This window comes from Cannabis sativa, chromosome 1 (assembly GCF_029168945.1).
Source record: "Cannabis sativa cultivar Pink pepper isolate KNU-18-1 chromosome 1, ASM2916894v1, whole genome shotgun sequence".
Taxonomy (NCBI): Eukaryota; Viridiplantae; Streptophyta; class Magnoliopsida; order Rosales; family Cannabaceae; genus Cannabis; species Cannabis sativa.
In genome coordinates this window covers 48,411,235-48,434,554 of record NC_083601.1, presented here as the reverse complement: position 1 = coordinate 48,434,554, position 23,320 = coordinate 48,411,235, and the positions used below count along the sequence as shown (strand labels likewise).

The 23,320-nt window shown below is 35.7% G+C and overlaps 3 protein-coding genes across 8 annotated transcripts in view; 2 read left to right on the top strand and 1 right to left on the bottom strand.

Moving 5' to 3' along the window:
• LOC115708090 (uncharacterized) overlaps positions 1-4,632 on the top strand; it is a 32,729-nt gene extending 28,097 nt beyond the window's left edge. For all 4 annotated transcript variants that reach the window (XM_030636276.2, XM_061118850.1, XM_061118856.1 and 1 more), the window contains 4 exons: positions 3,271-3,399; positions 3,482-3,697; positions 3,870-3,993; positions 4,118-4,632. In XM_030636276.2, the coding sequence (XP_030492136.2) occupies positions 3,271-3,399; positions 3,482-3,697; positions 3,870-3,993; positions 4,118-4,353 (705 nt within the window). In that variant the 3' untranslated portion in view covers positions 4,354-4,632. The remainder of the gene's footprint in view (positions 1-3,270; positions 3,400-3,481; positions 3,698-3,869; positions 3,994-4,117) is intronic.
• A 3,467-nt stretch (positions 4,633-8,099) lies between these two features.
• LOC115708086 (uncharacterized) lies at positions 8,100-10,555 on the top strand. 2 transcript variants are annotated; one of them, XM_030636272.2, is made up of 3 exons: positions 8,100-9,742; positions 9,844-10,044; positions 10,126-10,555. In XM_030636272.2, exon 1 carries the CDS (start codon positions 8,203-8,205, stop codon positions 9,568-9,570), a length of 1,368 nt encoding a protein of 455 aa, XP_030492132.2. In that variant the 5' UTR covers positions 8,100-8,202; the 3' UTR covers positions 9,571-9,742; positions 9,844-10,044; positions 10,126-10,555. The 2 variants fall into 2 exon arrangements, with proteins under 2 accessions (XP_030492132.2, XP_030492131.2); XM_030636271.2 differs by having other exon boundaries at positions 9,844-10,555.
• Positions 10,556-13,725: 3,170 nt separating this feature from the next.
• LOC115708085 (methylenetetrahydrofolate reductase (NADH) 2) lies at positions 13,726-17,756 on the bottom strand. 2 transcript variants are annotated; one of them, XM_030636270.2, is made up of 9 exons: positions 16,800-17,756; positions 16,376-16,693; positions 16,114-16,287; positions 15,927-16,027; positions 15,724-15,835; positions 14,922-15,002; positions 14,655-14,832; positions 14,156-14,493; positions 13,726-14,063 (listed from the first exon to the last, which is right to left on the bottom strand). In XM_030636270.2, exons 1-9 carry the CDS (start codon positions 17,199-17,201, stop codon positions 13,980-13,982), a joined length of 1,788 nt encoding a protein of 595 aa, XP_030492130.1. In that variant the 5' UTR covers positions 17,202-17,756; the 3' UTR covers positions 13,726-13,979. The 2 variants fall into 2 exon arrangements, with proteins under 2 accessions (XP_030492130.1, XP_060974825.1); XM_061118842.1 differs by having other exon boundaries at positions 13,726-14,493; positions 16,800-17,590.
• Positions 17,757-23,320: the final 5,564 nt, after the last annotated feature.

Sequence of the window (23,320 nt, the reverse complement as noted above, 5' to 3'; positions counted from 1 at the left end):
GTGGCATAGGGTGGTGGTCAGTAGATATGGTAGGGCTGATAATCTTTGGGACTCTAAGAAAGGTAGTCGTCTATCTCCTAAAGGTCCGTGGAGAGATATCTCAGATTTGTATGACGAGTTTCTGGGATTGGTACATTTTAAAATAGGAAGAGGGGATAGAATTCGGTTTTGGGAAGACGTCTGGATTGACGATTGTCCTTTGGTTAGTGCATTCCCTGATTTAGCAGTGATCTCAAATGGAAGAAACGCTCCTATAAAGGAAATGATAGTTGACGAGGGATTACCAGGTGGATGGGTGGAGAGTTAGAATTTCAAATTCAGAAGGAACTTAATGGATAGAGAGATACCAAGCCTTATCTCGTTGATGCAAAAAGTAGAACATGTAAAAGTACTGAGTATCTCGGAGGATAGCCGTATTTGGAGACCAGATCTTTCTGGTGTTTTCTCTTGTAAATCAGCCTTCTCCTGGCTGACTTCAAATCCATCAGTTAGGGGTCTTGATTGGACAAAGTCCCTATGGAAAAGTTGTGTTCCATCAAAAGTTAAGGTGTTTGGCTGGCTTGTGGTTTTGGAAAAAGTAAATGTCCATGATAAGGTGCAAAAAAGGAAGCCTTTTCTTTGTATCTCCCCGGGGTGGTGTGTCTGCTGTAAAGGCAGCGGAGAAACTGTTGGCCACCTTTTCTTGGAATGCAAATATATTCGTCGAATATGGACATATGTGTTGGGAGAATTTGAATTATCATGGGCTATGCCAAGGTCTGTATCACATTTGATAGTGTCCAAGTTAAATGGAAGTAAACGCAAAACAAAGTTATGGAAAACAACGATATTAGCAACAATTTGGGCCGTATGGCTTGAAAGAAATGCCAGAATCTTTGAAGGGACTACTAAATCAGAAGAGGATGTGTGGGAGCAAGTCAAATTTTTGACAGCTACTTGGGTCTTTAAAACTAAACATTTTGAGGACCTATCTTTTTTAGATTTGTGTAGAGAATGGAATTCATTTGTATAGGGCCAGTATGTGGATGTATTTACTTCTTTTTCTTCTGAGGCAGAGTGGGGGAATAACCTTGCCTTAGAATTTTTGTTATTATTTGTAATTATGGTTTTCTTCCACCATAAGGGAGACTTTTAATATATATCGGGGAGGATCCTGTCAATGACATAAGGATCTCTTCTCCTTTTTCAAAAAAAAAATACTTAATTATTTTAAGAAAATAAATTATTATAATTAATTGATTCTAAAAAAAATGAAGTTTTAACCTAACTTATTATTATTATAAGTAGAAAAATATAACCATGATGTTTATAATAAAATAATAAACACATTACTACAAATAGTCTAAATGCTGAAACAGATTATACTATAATTATGGAAATAATTTTAAAATAACATAATTTGGGCTCATTAACAGCCTTCACACCAGTCATTGTTGACAGCCGATGACGAAGTTTCTCAGCTCTCCTGACGGACTTCCGATTATATATATACTCTTGACGGATGAATTCTTCAACGGCTCTGCCCATGGAATCCAGCCAGGCATGATCTAAGCACTGATCGTTGAAACAATTATTCCGGCCAAACACGTCAACCACAAAACAATGGCAAAGCAGTGTCGTGATAACGGTGGTGTGGTGGAGAATGATGGAAGCTCCTCTTTAAACCTTGGCCATTTAACAGAAACACAATATATACTACTGACAGTAAAATTCATACAATATATATACAAAAAAACAAAAAGGAACAAACCTGGAGATTGAATCCCATTCACTGAGGAAACTGGAATATAACAACATAGATATATATACAGAAGAAACACACATATATGTACTATAAAATGCAGAAAAAGACGAAATCATTGCCTTTGAATTTTGCATTGGTATACCAACTAATCACATTTTCCGATTTGACCATGTGCAAAACAAAGTACACACTTAAATTGTAACAAAGAAAGGAACATTTAGATTGCCGTATTCAATTTTAAGTAGCCAGAACAAGAGATTTTACATAATTCTAACGCAGCAAAAACCAAATAGCAACTACTAAATCAGAAACCTGAAAAAAAAAATAAAAGACAGAACAATGAACAATGAAATTTATCCTTGGAATCGCCACCAGCAACAGTATCCCACAGCTCCTTGACCTCACCACCCTGATCCCTGGCCACCTTACCCAAGAATCCCCTCTTCGACAACTGCCCTTAGTGTATTCTTAAAATCTAGATTTCTCTCCTCTTACCCAATTCAATATTATATATATCCATAACAGATTTTACATTATGAATTGAACCAGATTTCACACACATGTATAGATAAATATATATGATAATAGATTTTAGGTATACCTCTTCTAATTGCTAACGGAGAGGAGAGGATTTAGAGGTGAAATCTGTGAGTGAAATAATGATGGTTTATCCAACCAATCTGAATAGAATTACCTTTGTCTGATAATTTTGGCGTGTCTGGTTACCGTCTTCTGCCTCTGAAATGGTGTTTACGAATCCGTGGAAGCCCAAAACGATTGGAAGCTAAACTTTGAAGATCGATGGGAGTAGCAACATTTTTTGAGTGGTAGAACCAATTTGGTAATTGATCTACATAAGCAAAAAAACTGTAAACATGAAGCCTTGAAAAACATTATCGATCCCTTTATCCTCCTTTCTAAAAAATTAATAATACCTCCTGTCTTGTTGTTGTGTGTGTGTGTGTTTTTGTCATGGATGGTTGTTGTGTACTTTTACGAGGTTAGAAAGAAATTTTCCTTAGTTTCTTGCCATGGTTGCTCTGCTTGTTTTACAAGGTCAGAAGGATAGTTTTTATGCTAAAGAGGGATTTTAAATTTAGATTTTTAGTGCAAAAACCTGAATTTAATGGTTTATTGGCAAAACACCAGATATACCTTTCTAGTTTGTTCAGATGCATCTACTTATATCCTTTTGTGATCTTTTAGTTCATTAGAATTTTTTGGATCTTTCATGAAATTTGTAGAATTGGAAGAAAGCTTACTACTTGATGTAGCTCTTCCAGATCTAGTTATATTATGGATATAATGTATTAGTTGTTTTCTTTCTTATAATAGAAGAGGGTTTTAGTATTGACTTACCATGTCGTCCTAGGACACATGATAGATGTCATTTTGAGACCCCCCTCATTTTCTGTGTAGATTATATTTGAAAGCCACTTTATTTATTTATTTAAAGATGCTCCCTTCTGATTTATCAAATACTAGATCACAATTCAATTAATATATGCTCAAAATTTTGATGGCAGATGAGTGATGACAATCCTTATGTTATTCCGGAGATGGATTCAACTGTTCGGAAGCAAATTCAGGAATGCAATTGGCAGGTTGTCAATTGTACTACTCCGGCTAATTACTTCCATGTTTTGAGGCGTCAGGTAGGTGGAGCTAATTGATTGTGTTGTGACTTTCTTTTTAACTAGAAGTTTTTCTGCATTCTAACATTGTCGTCTCCCCCAGATACACAGAGAATTTAGGAAGCCTCTTATTGTGATGGCTCCTAAAAACCTGCTCAGGCACAAGGATTGCAAATCAAATTTATCTGAATTTGATGATGTCCAAGGACATCCAGGTTTCGACAAACAGGGAACCCGGTTTAAGCGTCTTATTAAGGACCAGAATGACCACTCTGACCTTGAGGAGGGTATTAGACGATTAGTACTTTGCTCTGGAAAGGTATCATGCTGCACAGCTAAAGAAAGCTGTTTTTTTTGTCCTCTTTTTTCTGCCTCTTTGTTCCACAAAGTTGCAACAAACTGAGTCATGAAGCATAATCAGTATTGAAATTATGGATCACATGTAGAGTGAAAAAGATAATTTTTTGTTGACAAGACGTCCAATTTTGCAGGTTTATTACGAGCTTGATGAGGAGAGGAAAAAGAAGAGTGCATCTGATGTTGCAATATGTAGGGTGGAGCAGCTTTGCCCGTTCCCATATGACCTTGTGCAGCGAGAACTGAAGCGATATCCAAGTATGTTTATTGAAAACTAGCAGCTTCTTTAATAAATTATCAAGTATGTTTTTTTTCAAAGTAGTACTGATACAAATTTGACATTTTGAAGCTAACATTTCATTTGAATGAATATTGTTTTCAGATGCTGAGGTCGTGTGGTGCCAGGAAGAGCCAATGAACATGGGGGCATACTATTACATTGCACCTCGGCTCTACACAGCCATGAAAGCACTGAACAGAGGCACTGTCGAGGACATAAAATATGTTGGTCGTGCTCCATCAGCTTCTACTGCTACTGGTTTCTATTCAGTTCATGTGAAAGAACAATCCGAGCTTGTGCAGAAAGCTGTGCAGCCTGAACCAATTCTGTTTCCCTGAGCCCTCAAAGATTTTAAAAAAGAATATCAAAATAAGAAAAATGAACAGTTCGATGTTTTGAAGTTGGCCTCCCGTTAAAATCTCATCTTTTGATTTGGGATGGTGTTTTTCTGCTTTTAGCATCTTGAAAAGTTGAGTTATAGATACATGCTACTTCCATTTTCCCTTGCGGCACAAAGTGTTCAAGATTGTAATAATGCCACTTATAGAAACTAGAAATGTGGTTGGGGTTATTATTTTTTCTTTTCTCAAATTTAATAAAAAATTGAATTCAGATTACCATGTTCTGAAATAGCTAAGCTAACCACCTTGCCCTTAAAATCTCTGAACCACCACATCAAATCTAGTTTTAGAAAATGAATTCAGGCAACCAGAAGGTGGTCCAATCGTAGTAGCTCTGGATGAATCAACCTTCTTTTTTGAGCTTGGGCGAGCAAATTTTTGTTGAGCACGCTTTCCTTGTCATACACTAACTTTTTTTTCTTTTTGTAACTTGTAAGGTCATATCCCAACTTTTTAAATAGTCATGAAAGATTATAACTAAATTGCACTCCATGTTGGAAATACATTATTTTTAGCAATAATTAAATACTTTCTTATGACTTTATTATTATCACATATACTATAGCAGAATACTGGGGCATAAGTGTGATAAATATTTATTTGATGGTGTTACATTTTAATACAATATAAAGAGAATAGTATGCATCTTTTAGAATTATCTTTAGTATGAATAGACTTCGTAATAAGTGTACATATAAATAAATTTAAATTTTAATACGACAATATTAGTTATGAAAACCCCCTATTATAAATTTTAGTTTGTTGACACTTGTAAAATTTTAGTTTGTTTCTTGCTTTCTCATTACCTATGTGTCTTTTTGCTGTTGTTTTTTTTAACCTAACTCATAACAGTAATATCTATTCAGTACGATCCATAATGCACACTATTACTACTTCAGAAATCTCTTAAAGAAAATTTAGAATAACATTTTGAGAGAAGAACACTAGAAATTTATTTAGTAGAAAGCTTTCTAATGTCCTTACAATGAAAAGGATGGCTCTATATATAGCCATTTACATGAGGTAGGATACAAAATAGGAAACTTCCTAGAAATTTCCTACAAGCAAACAAACACACAAAAGGACACTCTGACAACAAGAGGACAAACCAACAAAATGACAAACGGAGAAAAGGACAGTCTGACAACAAATGGACAAACTTACAAACATAGAAAACGCCAAACGATAAGAAAAAATTCCTACAAACATCATGACTATTAGGAATTTTTTCACTTATTGCTATCTTACACAAATAAGAGATATGGGATCTTTTTGTACTTCTTATTAGCGGTCGATAAGTGGCTCGTGATCAGCATTGTAGTCTGAGTCATAATTGGGGTCTTCTTGAAGTGGGTGCCAACCTGATGGTTCATCCTCTTCATCACTTCCAGCTGGTGGACATGCATCATAATCAGAATAGACAATCTCTCATTCCAATCCATTGTACTGAAAGAGATAGGGATCCTGGTTGATTTCTTGGTCCATGTATGGATCTTGTGAATCTTCAAAAATGCTTGTCTTACGGAGTAGGACCCCCACAGTGTCTGTTTCTTTGCATAGTGATGAGTTTTTTTTTTTTTTCTTTAGGGGCTTGGACCTGATTGTGACTGTTCTCGGAAATTTGGAACTTTTCTAGTGCCCTTGCTATGAATAATCTGAGGGGAACATTTCCCATGGGGCATCATCTTCTATTCTTGGCCAAATTTCTGGTGGGATAGTCTGATTTTTCTCAAAGATAATCTTTTGGAGATCTCTGTACTCTGCATCTTGCTCTCTGAAAGATGCTTCCTGGGATCCGTATAGTTCAAAAGTGGGATTGCAAACTATTTTCTTGTTCTCGTCTAATTTTGCATTAAGATTGATAAAGAAGACGGTATAGCAATCCATCATGTTGGCTACATGTGGTCCTGATGGATAAACAAAGACGTGTCGATTGTTGCGAACCTTTTCCCATTCATCTCAGAGTATTTTTTGCCACTCCTCTAGAGGAGTGTACCAAGACAAAATGTCCATTTGGATTTCGTAGGCTGGTTTAATTTTTTCTTGTTCGAGGAACGACTGTATAGCAGTGTGAAGAGCCATAATTTGGACTTCGATAGCCATTGTACAGAGGCATGTTAGGTACCAAAAAAGATGGGCTATGGACTTTGGAGTGAAAAGTGCAATCCGGAAGGGGACTAGATGGGAAAAAGGATACTTTGGGTGAATCAGAAAATCATATTGAAAATAGGGTCCAAGTTTGGAGAGAATTTATTCGTGAGTATAAATAGCCCTGTGAGAGGCCTTTTCCTTTGCTGACTTTTTGGATTTAGAAATGATGAGCTTTGCATCTCGGGGAAATGAGCAGGGAAATGAACAATTCTTTGGCGACGATGATGATGATGCGATTATATATATGTATGGAATGGTATGGGAAGAGTTGTGGCTGATTAAAGGGATGGTTTTGAGTAGGTGTGAGGAGACCATATTTATAGACGTAGGTCTAGATAGTAGGTCGGCCAAGATATTTTCTTTTTCGGGAAGGTGTTTTATTTCAAAAGATTAATGATCAAACCATGTTGCCAATCTCAAAAGTTGAGTATTGGTTGTCTTGTTCTTTTTCGGGTTTATCATTCCTTTTGATGCAGCGAAATCGGTTTCCACTAAAAAATGATGGCCGATGAGGTGGAACTCAAATTTTGTGATTCCCATCTTGATTGCAATCAGTTTTTTGAGTGTTGAATGATAATGGAGCTGAGAATCTTTGAAGTGTCCACTCTTGTATCCACATATTCGTCTTTTTCCTTGTTCATCTTGCTCTAGAAGGACAACACTCCAATGTTGGTCACTGGCGTCTGTTTGAAGAACACGTTTTCCGTCAGAAGGAATCTGTAGAGGTGGTAAATTTTTCATGATTTCCTTTAGTTTTTTGATTGCCACAGTTTGGTCATGTGACCATTCTGGACTATTCTTTTTGAGCATATTACTGAGTGGCCTTGTCAGTACAGACAGTCGGGGAACAAAGTCTCGTAAGTAATTGATGATGCCCAAGAATTGTTGCACCTGAACTTTCATGAGATTTTCATCTGGGAATTTGAGTAGTTCATGGGCTATATGTGGTTGGGCTGGAGCTACCAGCTCCGACACCTCGGTCCCCAAGCCAAGATCCTTGCCCTCGGCCTCTCCTCCCGCAAGAGAAAGAGAAAGAGAAAGAGGGCTAGAAGAAGAAGAAGAAGAAAAAGAAAAAAAAAAGTAAAAAAAAAATAATTTTTTTTAATTTTTTTAAATTTAAAAAAGTAAAAAAAGAAAAAAAAATGTGATTTTTTAATTTTTTAAATATTTATAATTATTTTTTAAAATTAATATTACGTGGACCACTAGAAATTTGTTACGTGTACAAGTGTGTACACGTGGAAAGTCCAATGTGACACTTAACTGTGATTTTTAGACGGAGGTGTGCAGAGCAAAACGGAACCAGGGTTTAAGTAGTTTAGTTGCCAAAAATTCAATTTTTGTGGTTAAGTGTTACAAACCGTAAAGTTCAATAGGTTTAGCTGCCACTGTATATACCCATAAAATACATATATTGAATTTAAGGGGTCTCAATTATATATACATAAAAAACATATGTTAAATTTAAGGCTTTGCCAACTCAATGCACCTATTCACTCCTCATTATATATAAATTAAATATAATGTATATGTTAAATTTAAGCCTTTCTAACCCAATTTACCTACTCACTCCTTAATTTTATTTTGTGTTGATCAGCTCAAATCGAGTTGTTGGAGTCATAGTCCAAACCAACAATGGCGGTCGACAAAACCACATTCGAAGCCATAGTTCCATCTCGATTTATCTCTCTATCCTTTCCCACTCCCAACCCAAACCCAAATCATTCCTCCCCACTTCTTCGAATTGCTGTTCTCGACTCACCGACTCTCACACTCGACCCACCTCTAGTTGCAGCTATGTTTGTTCCCCAACACCGCGAATCCGATTGGATTTTCAGCACCGAATCGGGTCACCTCCACCTTCTTCACAGCTCACCCGGAATCTCCCGCCTCATCCTACTCGGAAACTCCCCCGAAAAGGATCATCCTTCCTCAACCATTTATAGCAAAAATAACAACAACAACAACAGCATGAGCATGTCGATGGAGGTCAGCTTCAAACCTCTTTTACTTGCTTTATCGCCTAAGTCTTGCTTCAAACATGGAAATCCCCATATACCCATTTTGAGTTACGAAGATGGTGTTATTTGCGGCATGGTATTGGAGAGGTTTGTGGGGTCAATTGTTGGTGAGATGTTAGTTGAAGATGTAGAAATTGAGGTTGAAAATGGAGCAGGAAATAGGGAGTTCCGGAGGCGGTTGAGGTTTAAGAGAATGCCCAATTTGATTCAATCTGAGGTACGTATCTTTCCCAAGGAAGGCATTGACTTCAATTCTATAGAAATTGGTGAAGTTGAATTCTCTCCTGATAATAATGTTTTACTGCAACCCTATTTATCTCCCATGGTGGCAAGCCTTTCTCTAATTGGTAAACATATTCAAGACCGGATTTTTAGTGGGTTTAGGCCAAAAGCTTTATGTCTAGGAGTTGGTGGTGGGGCTTTGCTATCATTTCTCAAAACCCAACTGGGTTTTGAGGTGTTGGGCGTGGAGGAGGATGAACAGGTTCTAAGTGTTGCTAGAAAGTTTTTTGGACTGCAATATTGTCCACTCCTCAAAATATTTGTTGGTGATGCAATGGAGTTCCTTGAGAAAATTTCTCACCCTTCCGGAGAATGTAATGCTAGTTCTATTGATGCTGAGTTTGATGTTATCATGGTTGATTTAGATTCAAGTGACGCCAGGAGTGGTGTCTATGCTCCACCCTTGGAATTTGGGGAGAAGCATGTGCTTATGGCTGCTAAATCCATTCTCTCCAAAAATGGAATCTTGGCTTTGAATGTCATTCCTCAGAGTAATGCCTTTTATGAGACAACAAAGCATGAATTTCAGCAAGTTTTCAGTGAGTTGTATGAAATTGATGTCAGAAATGGGGAAAACTTTGTCCTTATTGCCACAACGTCACCTGTTATGTCTTCTTCCACAGACACTAAGAATTTATTTCTCAGTAAACTAAGAAATGTTATTTCAGGAGCATTCATGGATTCAATAAAGAAAATCTGAGGTCTAAGGAGAAAGTAGGCGAAGTACTCATTTGGCATCTTATCTTAGAATTAAAGCTCACTTAAGTAGACGAATAATGGGTGAAGCTCCTGTCGATGGTAATCTGTTTGGGTTGCTGAGGCTGCACACACTTCCTGCCCAACAAAAAAGAGGCTGCACTCACTTCCTAAAGGTATTGATTTAGACTTTTTACTTGAGTAATAAGCATGTTCACTTTAATTTTGTGCTTTCTACTCGGTTATGTGTTAATAATTTTCTCAATTCTGTATTCAGTGTGCATTATTTTTTGGGTTTGGAAGGTGAATCCAAGTAAGATATTCTCTTGCAAGTCAGCCTTTTCATACACTGATTTCAAATTAGATGCAAAATGAAGAAAAGTGAGCCAAGTTATTGTGGAAAAGTTGTGTACCTTCCAAAGTTATAGGTTTTTGGATGGGAACATAGAAGACCTTACCAAGTGTTATCTCAAGGATGGTTAGACACTATTACTCATTTATTTATGGAATTATGTATTCAGTGGTGCTGTAAGGCAAATGATTCAGGGTAAATTAATAGGGAGTAGAAGATTGTCAAAGATGTAGATAGCTTCCACTTTGGCCACTTTTTTGGTGGTTCGGCTTGAAAGGAACTGCAGAATTTTCTTAAGACAAAGGGTCTACAACAGAAAGCTTTATGGGAGAGGATCAAATTCTTTCTGACTACTTGAATTTATAAAACAGAAGACTTTGAGGGACTTTCTTTCTTACATCTGTAAAGAGAATGAGGAAGTTTCCTCTACTATTCATGTTTTTTTCTGTGTTTTGTTTGAATTTTGTATACTTTGTTGGTGTTTGTAACGATGGTTCCTCCACCATAAGTGAGGGTTGGCAGTTGCAGTATTATTAAAGCTACAATTGTTCCCAACTGCCTCTGTGTGTGATAGTAGTAATTTTTGTATTTGATTATTAATGCACTTGCAACTAAAGCAGAGTGGCCTTTGTCTTGATATAGTTTTGTTATAAACTTTTGATTAATGCACTTGGAAAATGTCAAAGGGTGGAAGAAGCTTTATCACTCTACAGTCTACACAGAAATGCAATGCAGAGGAATTTGTCCAAACTCACTAATTCTCAAGTCTTGGGATGGGATTGCACTTGCAGGCCGTTAGAAGAACTACAACTAAAGGGTTTTGAAGCTGATGTTCTCACTCTCATTCGAGCCTACATCGCAACAGGAAATACAGACACGTCTTTGCAGTTTACAAGAAGAAAATGCTAGCTGTGGCTGTGACCCGAATGTGCAAATGTTTGTACTTTCTAATCAAACTTCCAATGTGTTTTCCTGAGACCGTCTAATAAAAGGTAATGACAATAAACCCAATATTTTCATTTGAAATTTTTAAGAAGTAAAAATGACTGTTATTTTTAGTATTAGAAAAAACTGTGATTTGAGAACAAATGTTGAATAGAATGTTTCTTCTTTGACATTTGAGCTTCTTCACTTGAGGCATGACACAACACTGCAGCTCCAACTTGAAAACAATACGAAGTAAAAATAAATTTGGGTAACCCATTTAATTTATGTCAAAATATTTCCAAGTCAACACTCTTAACCCCGGATATAAAGTGTTAAAGCAAAAATTTCACATTTAGAATATTAAAAATAAATGCAAAACACAATTTCACCTATACTAAAATTATAGCATAAGAGTTTATTAATTTAAGTTCGATCCATCCAAGATTATAAAAATAATCTCTTAATTACAATCCTTTTATTTAAAGGAAATACCCTTTAATTCCAATTACAATGACATTAAATAATTAAAATAAATTTGGGAAATTTGGAGTAAATTTGGAATTGCAGCTGAACTCAGTCCATTTAATTCACCGAGCTGCCTACATACCTTCTTTGTGAAGGATCAAGCCACTTGTAGTTCAGAATGCAGTATTTTAGAATTTGAATAAAGAATTCCGGTATATGACCACTTTCAAAAATTCTTTGCTATTTGAAAATTTAGAAAAAATTCCTAGGTGTATGACCTTTAAGGGAATTTTAGGATTTGTATTTTGATACCATTTTTTGCGGTATCGGCGACTGCACTTAGTCTTAGCAACTAAGTTGCCTACGTATCCTTTTATGAGAATCAAGTCAAACGTAGTTCCGATAGCGTTAAAAGATTTTGTATCTTCGATAACTTTGATATTTTGAGGTAAATAACCTCATTTGAGACTTTTGAGGTAGATGACCTCATTTGGGATTTGATGAGGTGAATGACCTCATTTGAGATTTTGAGGATTTGTGATTGTACCTAATCTTAGCAATTAGGTTGCCTACGTATCCTTTTGAAAGGAATCAAATCGAACGTAGTTTATAACTTTAATTTTTTATGAGGTGAATGACCTCTTTTTTTTTGGAATGCCATTTAATTTGTTATGGCTTTGAATTTTAGTGCACTTTTTAATTTTTAGGTAAAATTACCATTTTTGAGATTTTTGTGAGGTTAAGACCTCTTTAAATTTTGGTGAGGTGAATGACCTCTTTAATATTCCAAGATTAATTTTAGTGAGCTCATTTGGAATTTTGTGCCATTTTGTATGGATTTAGAAATTTACCACTTTTTGGTGATAAATTTGAGTTTGGGGATCTTTTTATTATTTTTTATAAACTTTAGAATTTTACCACTTTTTTTTTGTGATGAAATTCAGTTTTGCAATCTTTTTATTATTTTTTAGAAATAAAAAGATTATTTGATTAATATTTAATTATCTATTCCAAAATTTGAGGAATAATAATTTATCTTTTATTACATACTATCTAAAATTTAATTTAAATTATTCAGATAGTATCTAGGATATTTATCTTTATAATTCAATCACTAATTGAATTATATAATTTATATAATATATCTGTTTGTTTTTTTTTTATATAGCATACTACGATGCTCACGTTTATAAATACAACTCCTTACTAATCGTCAATTTTCCACAAAACTACATATCGAAGCACATATATTTATCATATTAGTCAGAATAGCCAAAGTTCATTGGTCACTATATCTCACGGTATGCATCTCACATATCCTTTAATTAAAGGCATTTACACGAGGTGGGTAGTGTGCATAGATATACATATCATACAATATTTTAACCCTCAATTTGACACGTTGGTATATATACAAACAGTCCAATATATATATTTGAATATATATATATATATCTATTTGTATTCTCATAAATTAAATTTGGTAGGCATCTACACATACATATATATATATATATGCGTTTTGACCTTTTCGGAAAGATAATTTATCTCTTTGGACCACTTTGCACATCATGAATTAATATTTTTTTCATAGCAGATATATCAATTTTTTTGCTTCGGCGATTTTGAATCAACGGGGTTAATCGCCAACCCTTTTTTTTCAGCAACTTGTGGCAGCAGTGAGGTATGAATGTAATCAGTGTATTTATTATATTATTTTTTTAAAAAAAAAATAATTTTGATAATAAATCTGTGAATGAGGGCATTCATTTTTTTTGTGGAATGAGGGCATTCCATAGATGAGGGCATCCATAAATTTAATGGAATGAGGGCATTCCATAAATTTAAATTTAGTGGAATAAGAGTATTCCATGGATGAGAGCATCCAATTTTTTGTGGAATGAGGGCATTGGATGACAGCATCCAATTTCATTTATGGAATGAGGGCATTCCATGGATGAGAGCATCCAATTTCATTTATGAAAGTATAGTTTATATTCTTTTTCTCTCTTTTTCTATATTTTTTTCTCTCTTTTTCTGTTCTCAATTCTCCTATTTATAGACCCTATTTTTTCCAATAAAATTATTTTTTTTTATCCTGTAACGTAAAGGATGAGTAAAAATAGGGGAGTGGGGAGTTGAGATCCTATTTTCTCTCTATTTGACTGATATTTATTTATTTTTTATTATTATTATTTTAAAAACCAATAATGAAATAATAATAAATTTATTTATTCTTTTTTTTTTTTATCGTTCAACATAAAGTATTTGATAGAATACATTAAACACTGGTAAAATTATGATGCACTTTATCTTGTCCAATTCATTCTCTTTGGCATTTTGAGAGCTACTGTCACGAAATAACGAATAGAATAACAATGGAGAGTGACTTAAGATACAGTGCAACTTATAGACTTTGTATGGAATCACCCTATAAATAAATAAAACTTGTAACGACAATGAATAAGGTAGACAACAATTACAGAAATCGGCTTTGGGTCTGCAGTTACTGTTACTGCTCCATATTTCTGGATCGCAGCAGGGGAGGAGGTTCCAAAACTCATCTTATTATTACACAATTCACAAAGGACAATAACAATTACAAACCAACTAAAGAGCAAAGCATAATTTTCATTTTCAATAATAGCTAATAGAAAGGACAACACAACTCAGAACTCATTAAAAACTGCAAAAAGATCACCATGGATGTAATCATTATCGACCAAGCTGACCAAGAAATAGCTGTTCTCCACCTGAAAAAGTGAGATACACACAAGCTTAATAAATCAAAGAACAGAACAATAATATCACATAACAGGAAAGAAAAGAAAAGAAAAAAACCAACCTCTTCAAGTACTTTCCTAGAAGGGTCAACCTCAGGGTACAAGCGAGCCCATCCTCTTGACCAGATTTCAAATGCCTCATCTTTCCATACCGTAAAGCTAGCAGGATCCACAACAGTTGGCTGGATGATCTCCTTTCCTGGGAACACTCCCCATGTTACGGCATTGACAAAAGTTTGATCAACATTTGCCAACCAATGCCCTTGTTTGTTCACAGCCATGTAGGTGAAAGATGAGAAACCCCTGCTGCATTTTTCAACAAGGGCGTCCAACAAATCCTTAGTGCAAAAGAACTCTAAATACGCCTTTTGATAAACATATCCTCCTGGCCCACCCCATCCTTAATATCAAACAAACTCATGTTAGCCATGCCAATTGCCATGGGAGTAAGTATTAATTAGATCACTAGAATTAATACTAGTAGTACTACAGAAACAACATCTCAGAAAGTATGAGATCAAACCATTCATTTGAATTATGAAGATAATATTAATTGCTTACCAACTACTGGGGAATCAGATCTTTCCCCATTTACTGCTGGTTGGCTATTCACAGTCAGGAAACCTTTTCCGTTTATTTTCACTAGTTGTTCATTTATGATCTTTGTCTCAGGCTGAAGTCCATCTAATTCAGACCAAGGACTGCTTTTCAACTTTCCAAGGCATAATTTCTTAAATTGCTGATAATTAAAACAACACAACATTTATTAAACAAATAAACACAGCAAATAAGAATAGCAACAATTCATTCTGCTATGGTAAAACGTACCTCATGAATATCTTCAACGCTCTTCAAAGGAATGCTCCATTCTTCCACAAGTTTTTTGTCACGTGAACGTGGTCGCATAAACTGTTGGGGAAAGGATATATTTACACACATAAAAGAAGGGAAATGCTCTACCGTGAGTATATATGGGTAACAGATACTTATACAAGACAGAAATATGAACCATGATTCAAAAAACAAAGGACAAGTAGGTATTATAGCCTTTGAGAGTCTTGCCTAGAGATGGGAATTTTACCAGGATATTCATTTTCCCTACCCTGATAGTGGGCAGTATAACCCGATAAATTAGAATTTAATGTAGCGTGAGAGTTCAAAAACATAATAATCGAGGTACAATATATTGTATGTGAATATATATGTAATATCAAAATGAATACATTTGAAATTTAAATGTATTCTTAAAATAAGGTCGAGGATCTAGATCCAATGTTGAAGCCGTAAAAAATTACAAGATAAATTAAACTATATATACAAATCAAATATCAGTAAAATCTTTATAAGAATACTAAAAGAAAATTAGTCCCAACTTGAATTAGTTATAAATAAAAATAACTTCAAAAATGTAATCATACTATAGTCAAGTGAAAATATGTATGTTTATATTATATTATATTTATCATTTATTTATAATACTTTACGTTTTATGTTAAGATTGAAGTTAGGAACATACTTGTTGTGATACTGCTTACAGAAAACAATTCTAAAGAGAAAATCAATATATCTATCTGAAATCTGAATGAAACAAGCAATTAATATTTGTAGTACTAAGATAAGAAAGAGTTACCTGATAATCAGTTAAAGCCCCATATGCAGGATTGCGAGAATCTCCCCATCGTCCTTGTGGGTACTGGTCCCAGCCAGTAGTCCTTGATATGTAGCTCTTCGGGCGGTTTGCCCTGAAATTATTGGAGACAAAGAAAAACACGTTTCAATATCTGACGACTGACCTCTTATGGCCAAAATGGAAAGTTTGATAGAATTGCATACCAGAATATGGGACGGACATCTTCTTTGACTCGGAAAACATTAGCAGGACGTCTCCAAGGAAGGGGTCTGGATATTTTACGTTCTTCAATCAACCCAAGATTCTGCCAGGTTAGGATTCTAAGAGTATTAATAAACAATCTGGATTCTATGATATTGATGGTTATAAGAAATGAGAAAATTAATTAACCGTTAGTATGGCCAATGCTGATTTCTCCATGTTAAGAGTGTAAAGGTGCAATGTTTTTATGCCACTGCCTAAAATCTTCTTGCACATTTCAGTTCCAAGGTGAATTCCATACGCTCTCACAGCTTCATCATTGTCCTTAATAGGCTCCAGGGCAGCGGTGACCTCAGATGGAATCTATCATGAAACAATGGCATTTCCTTAATTTAACACTTAAAAGAAGAATTCAATTCTAATAGGCTAATAGCAGGTATCAATATCATACCCTTGTTTTGCAAAATCCGGTCATGCGTATGAAGCCTTTGTAGTTATTGATAGGCATAATTCCGGGAACAATGGGACAATTAATCCCAATTTGGCGACAGTCATTGACGAACTTGAGGAAAATGTCAGTGTCGTAGAATAGTTGAGTGACTATTAAATCAGCTCCAGCATCGACCTTACTCTTCAAATAAGCAAGATCGACCTGGTATGCTTCGGGTGAGGCGAGGCCGTCGGGGCCGATTGCGTCCGGATGAGCCTCTGGATAGCCGGCGACGGTGATGCCGAAGTAGTCACCGTACTTAGCCCGGATATGCTTGACCTGAAGGAGGAAGAAAGATATGTATATTTACATAAATATAATGGATCTGGGAAAATGAAACAATTGAGAAGAGAATAGAGATAAGGGAGATGAGGAGAGGGCATACGAGATCAAGAGCACATGCGAAGCCACCTTGGATTTGGACAAACTTGTCCTGGCCGTGAGGAGGGTCGCCGCGGAGAGCGAGGACGTTCTGGAGGCCGTTGGACTTGATAGTGGAGAGAGCGTGGTCGATCTTGTCCAGTGGCATGTTGGTGCAAGTGAGATGCATCATGCTCTCGACGCAGACTGTGTTCTGCATTCGGTTAGCGATGTCGAGAGTGAGATCGGCGGTGGAGCCTCCAGCGCCCCAAGTGATGTCGCAGAAGGCTGGGTTGTGAGCTACCATCCTCTCCATCCTCTCGAAGAGGTTCTCGACTCCTTCCTCCGTCTTGGGTGGGAAGAACTCGAAGGAGAAGACGACGTTGTCATTGTTAGCCTCACACCGGATCTTGTCTATGACCTTCATCTTCTTCCTTCCTTCCTTCCTTCTGGTTCTATAGTTGCAGTTCCAGAAGAAAGAAAGAAAGAATATGAAGAGAGGAGATTGTTGGGAGGGAAGAGAATGGCTTTATTTATTTATAGCTTATCTTTGGTAAATGAAGATGTTTGCCTTTCCCTTTGCCTTATAAAGATTATTATTACTTCGCTCGTATTAATAATTAATCTCCCTCGGTTGTTGGTGGCGTTGGTAGAAGAAAATTAATGGAAAAAGATTAATTAATTAATTAATTAAAACAGGAAAAAAGTCACTCTCTTACCTTACCAGCTTACCTTACCCTCCCTCATCATCCAAATCCAAACAGTTGGGCTGGGGGTTGGTATTGTGGGGCCCACTCATACCATACCTACCCCCTTCTTTGCAATCTTGGCCGTTGATGTGATTTCCTGTTGATTGTGGTGAATCATCATCCCGTAAGCTTAACGAGTCAAGAATCAATCAGATGAGGTGAGGTTCACGGTGGACCTCAATCTCATTCTCAACTCTCATTATTCTTTGGTTTCCTCATTATTGAAAATCACTAATGACTAATGAGTGAGTATGTAAAAGAGCTACTTATCTCTTTTGTTTCTAAAATTCATGACCAACTTATACCAATTTTACATGCTTATCTCAACATGGACATAGAAGAAGCACCAATTCCCTCTATCTATTATTCTATATATCTAACTCCAGTGTTTTAACAGAATTCTAAAATGTTTACTAACTTGAAATCACCATCATATCATGTTACCCTTTTCTACAACTTTACTCTGACTCTAAATATTAAAATATTTAGACTCTATTATATTTTTTTAAAATTTATATAATATTGACAAATTTATTAAACAATATTTTATTTTAAAAAATATTTGAATATATTTAAAATACAATGCATTATTAATTTAAAAAAAAATTAACTATTTTCTCTAGTTTGAATTAACTTTGGATTAATTTTAGGGTAAATTTATTCTTTAAATTGTTCATAAAATAAAAAATTTAAAATTATTAATATCATATTTATTTAATAAATAATTAAATTTGAATATACATATAAAATAGGGTAAATTGCGGCAAAACTCCTCAATACTTTTATTTTACTTGCATTTAACTCTTAAAATTCAAATTTTGGCGATAAAACCCCCCAAAACTCACATTTCATTAGCAATTAGCTATTTTCATCCATTTTCATCTGTTTTCTGTCAAGTTGGCAGTCTAAGTGTATACAAGGTACTGTTCACATAAACATAGCGTATACATGGAATAATATTATTGGTCCACATAAATAAATATTAAAAATAAAATTAAAAATTAAAAAAAAATCATTTAAAATAAAAAAAAATGTAAATGAAAAAGTATTTTTCAAACACAAAAAAAATAAAAACAACTTTTTTTTTCATTTTCTTTCTTCTTCATTTTTTTTTCAATTTTTTTCACTTCTTTATTTTCAGATATACCATCAACACCACCACCCACCACCATTGCCACCACAACCCACCATCATTTTCAGATATACCATCACCACCACCACCCACCATCACCGCAACAACCACCAGCACCCTACTTTTCAAATCCAAATGTCGCAGAAAAAATAATTTAACAAAACTCACACTAAATTTAACAAAATTAAATCTAACAAACAAACACACTTATATACACAAAAAATTTAGATCTGAGAACTCCACTACCACCGAAAAGACCAACCAGAACAATCCACCTACAAGATCTTCACACGAACTTACGAACACATGAACTCGTCCATCCATGTCTAACCAGAATATTGTTCCTGTCGAACCCACAAACTCATCCCCATCCTCGTCGTACCACGAACCCACAAATCCCATCCCCATCCCAGTTAACCACGAACCCACAAACCCCATCCCCATCCCCATCTCCGTCAACCACGAAGTCCTCCCCATCCCTGTCAAACCACGAACCCACAAACCCCATTCTCATCCCCGTCAACCACAAACCCATAAACCTGTCCCCCATCCCAGTAGAGCCACAAACTCCATTCTCATCCCTGTCAACCACGAACATAATCCTCCTTAAACTTGCAAAAAAAATACAGGGAGAGAGAGAACGAGAGGGGGCGAGTTTTTGGGGGACCTGAGTTTTGGGATTCGTGGATCTCGATTTCGTGGTCCAAACACATCACCAATGTGCATCTCCACCAGCACCGGCGATTTCTCCGTGCATCTCCACCAAACATGCGACTTCTCGCCTCTACCAAAAAATGAGAGAGAGAGAGAGAGAGAGATAGAGAGAGAGAGTGAGACGAATCTAAAGGTTGTGGGGGACAAGGATTTCGATTTTGTGGCTCATTTCAACCATCGATTGTTAGATTTTTTGTTGATTCTGGGCAGTAGCTTCCATCGAGAAAGAGAGGAGAATGAAAGAAAGAGTGAGAAGGTTGAAGATAGAATTAGGTTTTTTTTTAAAAAAAAATATTTTGTTCTTTTATTTTATTAATTTTTGGTTTTTTTATTTTTTTAAAATAATTTATTTAATTTTTTTTTAATAATTACTTATGTGGACCAATAAAATTGTACCTTGATAACTCTTGAGTAAAGAGTTATTTGATATCACTTTAAACATGTTTTTTATGTAATTGTGTGTCATTGTAATTAATTTGTGAAAATTTCAGTATTTTATGTTTATGTGTGCAATTTGAAGCTGTTAGTAGAAATCAATAACTTTTGTGTATAAATTGGTAAAGAAAATAGCAAGTTAGTCAAGTTCTTAATTTTGCTAAAATTCTGTGAAGTTTTTACTGCAACAAACAGGTTAGTAGCTGATTTGTTTTATTTTCTTGAGAAAAAGATGAGCTGGCACTTCATTAGTGGCATTTGTGGAGATGACATGGCATTCTAGGAGTGGTGGCTGGAGCAAACACTTGGAGAGGCTAAATGCATGCCATGTGTAGGGTTTATTTGGGGCAATTGGTACAAAATCTAGGAGGTTCTCTAAAAGAGACAACCTCCATTTTCAAAAAAAAAAAGAGGGCAGCACATAAAAGGAAGGGAGATTCTACCATATTTTCTACAGAAAAAGAAAGAGTGAAAGAAGAGGAAGAAGAAGGAGAAAAGAGGAGAACAACAACAAGATTTAACATCTACCCTTTTGGAAAACTTCTCATCTATTGTTGTTTGTCATTTCTTTCTTTTCTCTTTTCTCTTCTCTAACTCTAGCATTCAAACTCCATGGTTGAATTTTATCTTGTAATGGTGGTTCTTAAGTTAGCTATGAGCTAAAATTTTTATGGTTTGAATTGTTGAAGAACCTTATGTTTTAGTTTAGTAATTTTCTTATGCAAATATTTAGTAAAAATTCTCATGTTCATTCAAGTGTGTTTATGTTAGTTTCTTGATATTGTTTGGCCACCAATAGCTTGATATTGAGTTATATTTAATTCTGGAAAGGTTAAATGTAATGGACTTAGCTTGAATGACACAAAATCTTAATCTTATTAGATTAGATTAGAGATAACATAGGAATATGTTATATCCTTGTGTAACACTTGAGAGTTGTGCTTGTGAATGGTATTCTTGAACTTGATTGGCATAGGAATATGTTTGAACAGGTCCAAGGATTGATTGCATAAAATTTGGAAGAGTTTTGTGCACTTTTTTAGAGTTCTTATTAACTTGAGATTTTTGCTAAAGATTTGCTAACATTTTGCTGCAGCAAAACGCACAGTTTCTGCTAAACATAGGGGGATTCAATAGTTCAAACCTTTCACATTTCAAAAGCTCACAACTCATTTTTTATTTTCATCTTGCATCCACTTTTGAGTTAATTTACTTATTTTCTTATTCATTTAGTTGGTTCATTAATCATTTCATTTTGGTTCTTAGGCATTTTGCTTGGTAATTAACTTTTGCAATAGAAATTTTATTTTTACAGTCCTTGTGGAGATGATACTCGATACTTATCATTGTATTACTTGTTCGTGACTGCGTGCACTTGCATATATCTAATTTTAGCACAACAAGTTTTTAGGGTCGTTGTTGCTGCTCCCACAGAATGGTTGCAACAATCTTCCAACAGAATCTTATGCATGCAAATCGAAGGACTTATACCCTTGATGTCTGCCATGGTCCAACCAATGGCTCTTTTGTATTTCTTCAAAACATCAACTAACAAGAGTTCTTTTTGGGCACCCAACATAGCAGAAATAATTACCGGTAAGGTCTCTCCATCTTCTAAATAAGCATACTTCAAGTGACTAGGCATTGTCTACCCCATTTCAGACAGTTCTTGGGTAAGTCCAGTTCAATGTGTTCCAAAAAAAGGGCGGAGTCACGGTGGTAGCTAATGAAAACAATGAGTTGATCCCCACAAGAATAGTGACAGGTTGGCGTGTTTGTATGGACTATCGAAAGTTGAACAAGGTCATGCAGAAAGATCATTTCCCGCTGCCATTCATTGATCAAATGCTTGTGTTTGGCGGGAAATGAATTCTATTGTTTCCTTGATGGGTATTCTGGCTATAATCAAATTGCCATAGCTCCGAAAGACCAAGAGAAAACAACATTCACTTGTCCATATGGTACCTTTGCCTTTCGGAGATGCCATTTGGTTTATGCAATTCTCCCGCCACTTTTCAAAGGTGTATGATGGCAATTTTTTCAGATATGGCAGAAAACATTCTTGAGATCTTCATGGATGACTTCTCAATATTTGGGGAGTCTTTTGACACTTGTTTAGTTAACTTGGAGAAAATTTTAGCAAGATGTGAAGACACGAATTTAGTTCTCAATTGGGAGAAATGTCATTTCATGATTCAAGAAGGAATTGTGTTAGGTCATAAAGTTTCTAACAAGGGCATTGAAGTGGATAGAGCGAAAGTTGAAGTTGTTGAGAAGCTGCCACCTCCTACTACTGTCAAAGGAATTCGAAGTTTTTTGGGGCATGCGGGTTTTTATAGGAGGTTTATTAAAGATATCTCAAAAATCTCAAAGCCTCTTTGCTCTTTACTTGAGCAGAATAGATCTTTTGAGTTCACCAAGGAGTGTCATGAAGCTTTTGTAACTTTGAAAAAGGCTCTTGTATCCGCTCCCATTATCGTAGCCCCCGATTGGTCACTTCCTTTTGAGCTAATGTGTGATGCTAGTGATTTTGCAGTAGGTGCTGTTCTTGGCCAAAGAAGAGAGAAGGTGTTTCACTCAATTTATTATGCAAGCAGAACATTAGCCGACACCAAATTGAACTAAAATATTACAGAGAACGAGTTATTGGCTGTGGTTTTTGCCTTTGACAAGTTTCGAGCTTACCTTGTTCGAACCAAAGTTGTGGTGTACACAGATCATTCTGCAATCAAGTATCTCATTGCCAAGAAGGATGCCAAACTGAGACTGATTCGTTGGGTGTTGCTTCTTCAAGAATTTAATTTGGAGATTCGTGACAGAAAAGGAGCTGAGAATCAAGTGGATGATCATCTTTCTAGAGTAGAAGGTGATGATGAGATAAAGGAAGTTGAGCAGCCAATTAAAGAGATATTCCCAAATGAGGCATTATTGATGGCAAGCTTAGTAAAAAAAGACTCCACTCCTTGGTATGCTGATTTTGCAAACTACTAGTGAGTGGGAGGATTCCATCTGATTTAAAAGGGCAGTCGCTCAAGAAGTTCTTCCATGATGTGAGGTCTTATTATTGGGATGAACCTTTTCTTATAAGCAGTGTGCTGATCGTGTAATAAGGTGTTGTGTGCCGCAAGAAGAGATTCAAAACATTCTTGAGCATTGTCACTCATCGCCTTATGGAGGGCATTTTGAAGGCCAAAGAACAGCTGCAAAAGTACTTCAATCGGGGTACTATTGGCCTTCCATGTTCAAGGATGCTTATGAGTTTGCTAGACGGTATGACAGATGCCAACGGATTGGTAATATTTCAGCTCGAAATGAGATGCATTTGCAAGTTATTCTCGAGGTCGAGTTGTTTAATGTCTGGGGCATCAATTTCATGGGACCCTTTCCCCCATCCTTTGGAAATTTATTCATTTTGGTGGTTGTAGATTATGTGTCAAAATGGGTGGAAGCAATTACAAGTCCCACCAATGACTCTAAGGTGGTGTGAAATTTCTACACAAGAATGTCTTCACTCGT

What these genes read in the sequence shown, in the direction of transcription:
- LOC115708086 (XM_030636272.2), top strand. Translation starts at nt 8,203, where the DNA reads ATGGCGGTCGACAAAACCACATTCGAAGCCATAGTTCCATCTCGATTT.
- LOC115708085 (XM_061118842.1), bottom strand. Translation starts at nt 17,201, where the DNA reads ATGAAGGTCATAGACAAGATCCGGTGTGAGGCTAACAATGACAACGTC. An exon ending in TCGCATGTGCTCTTGATCTC is followed by an intron (nt 16,694 to 16,799) that starts GTATGCCCTCTC and finishes TTCCTCCTTCAG; the next exon opens with GTCAAGCATATCCGGGCTAA. An exon ending in GGGCTTTAACTGATTATCAG is followed by an intron (nt 15,003 to 15,723) that starts GTAACTCTTTCT and finishes TTTCCCCAACAG; the next exon opens with TTTATGCGACCACGTTCACG.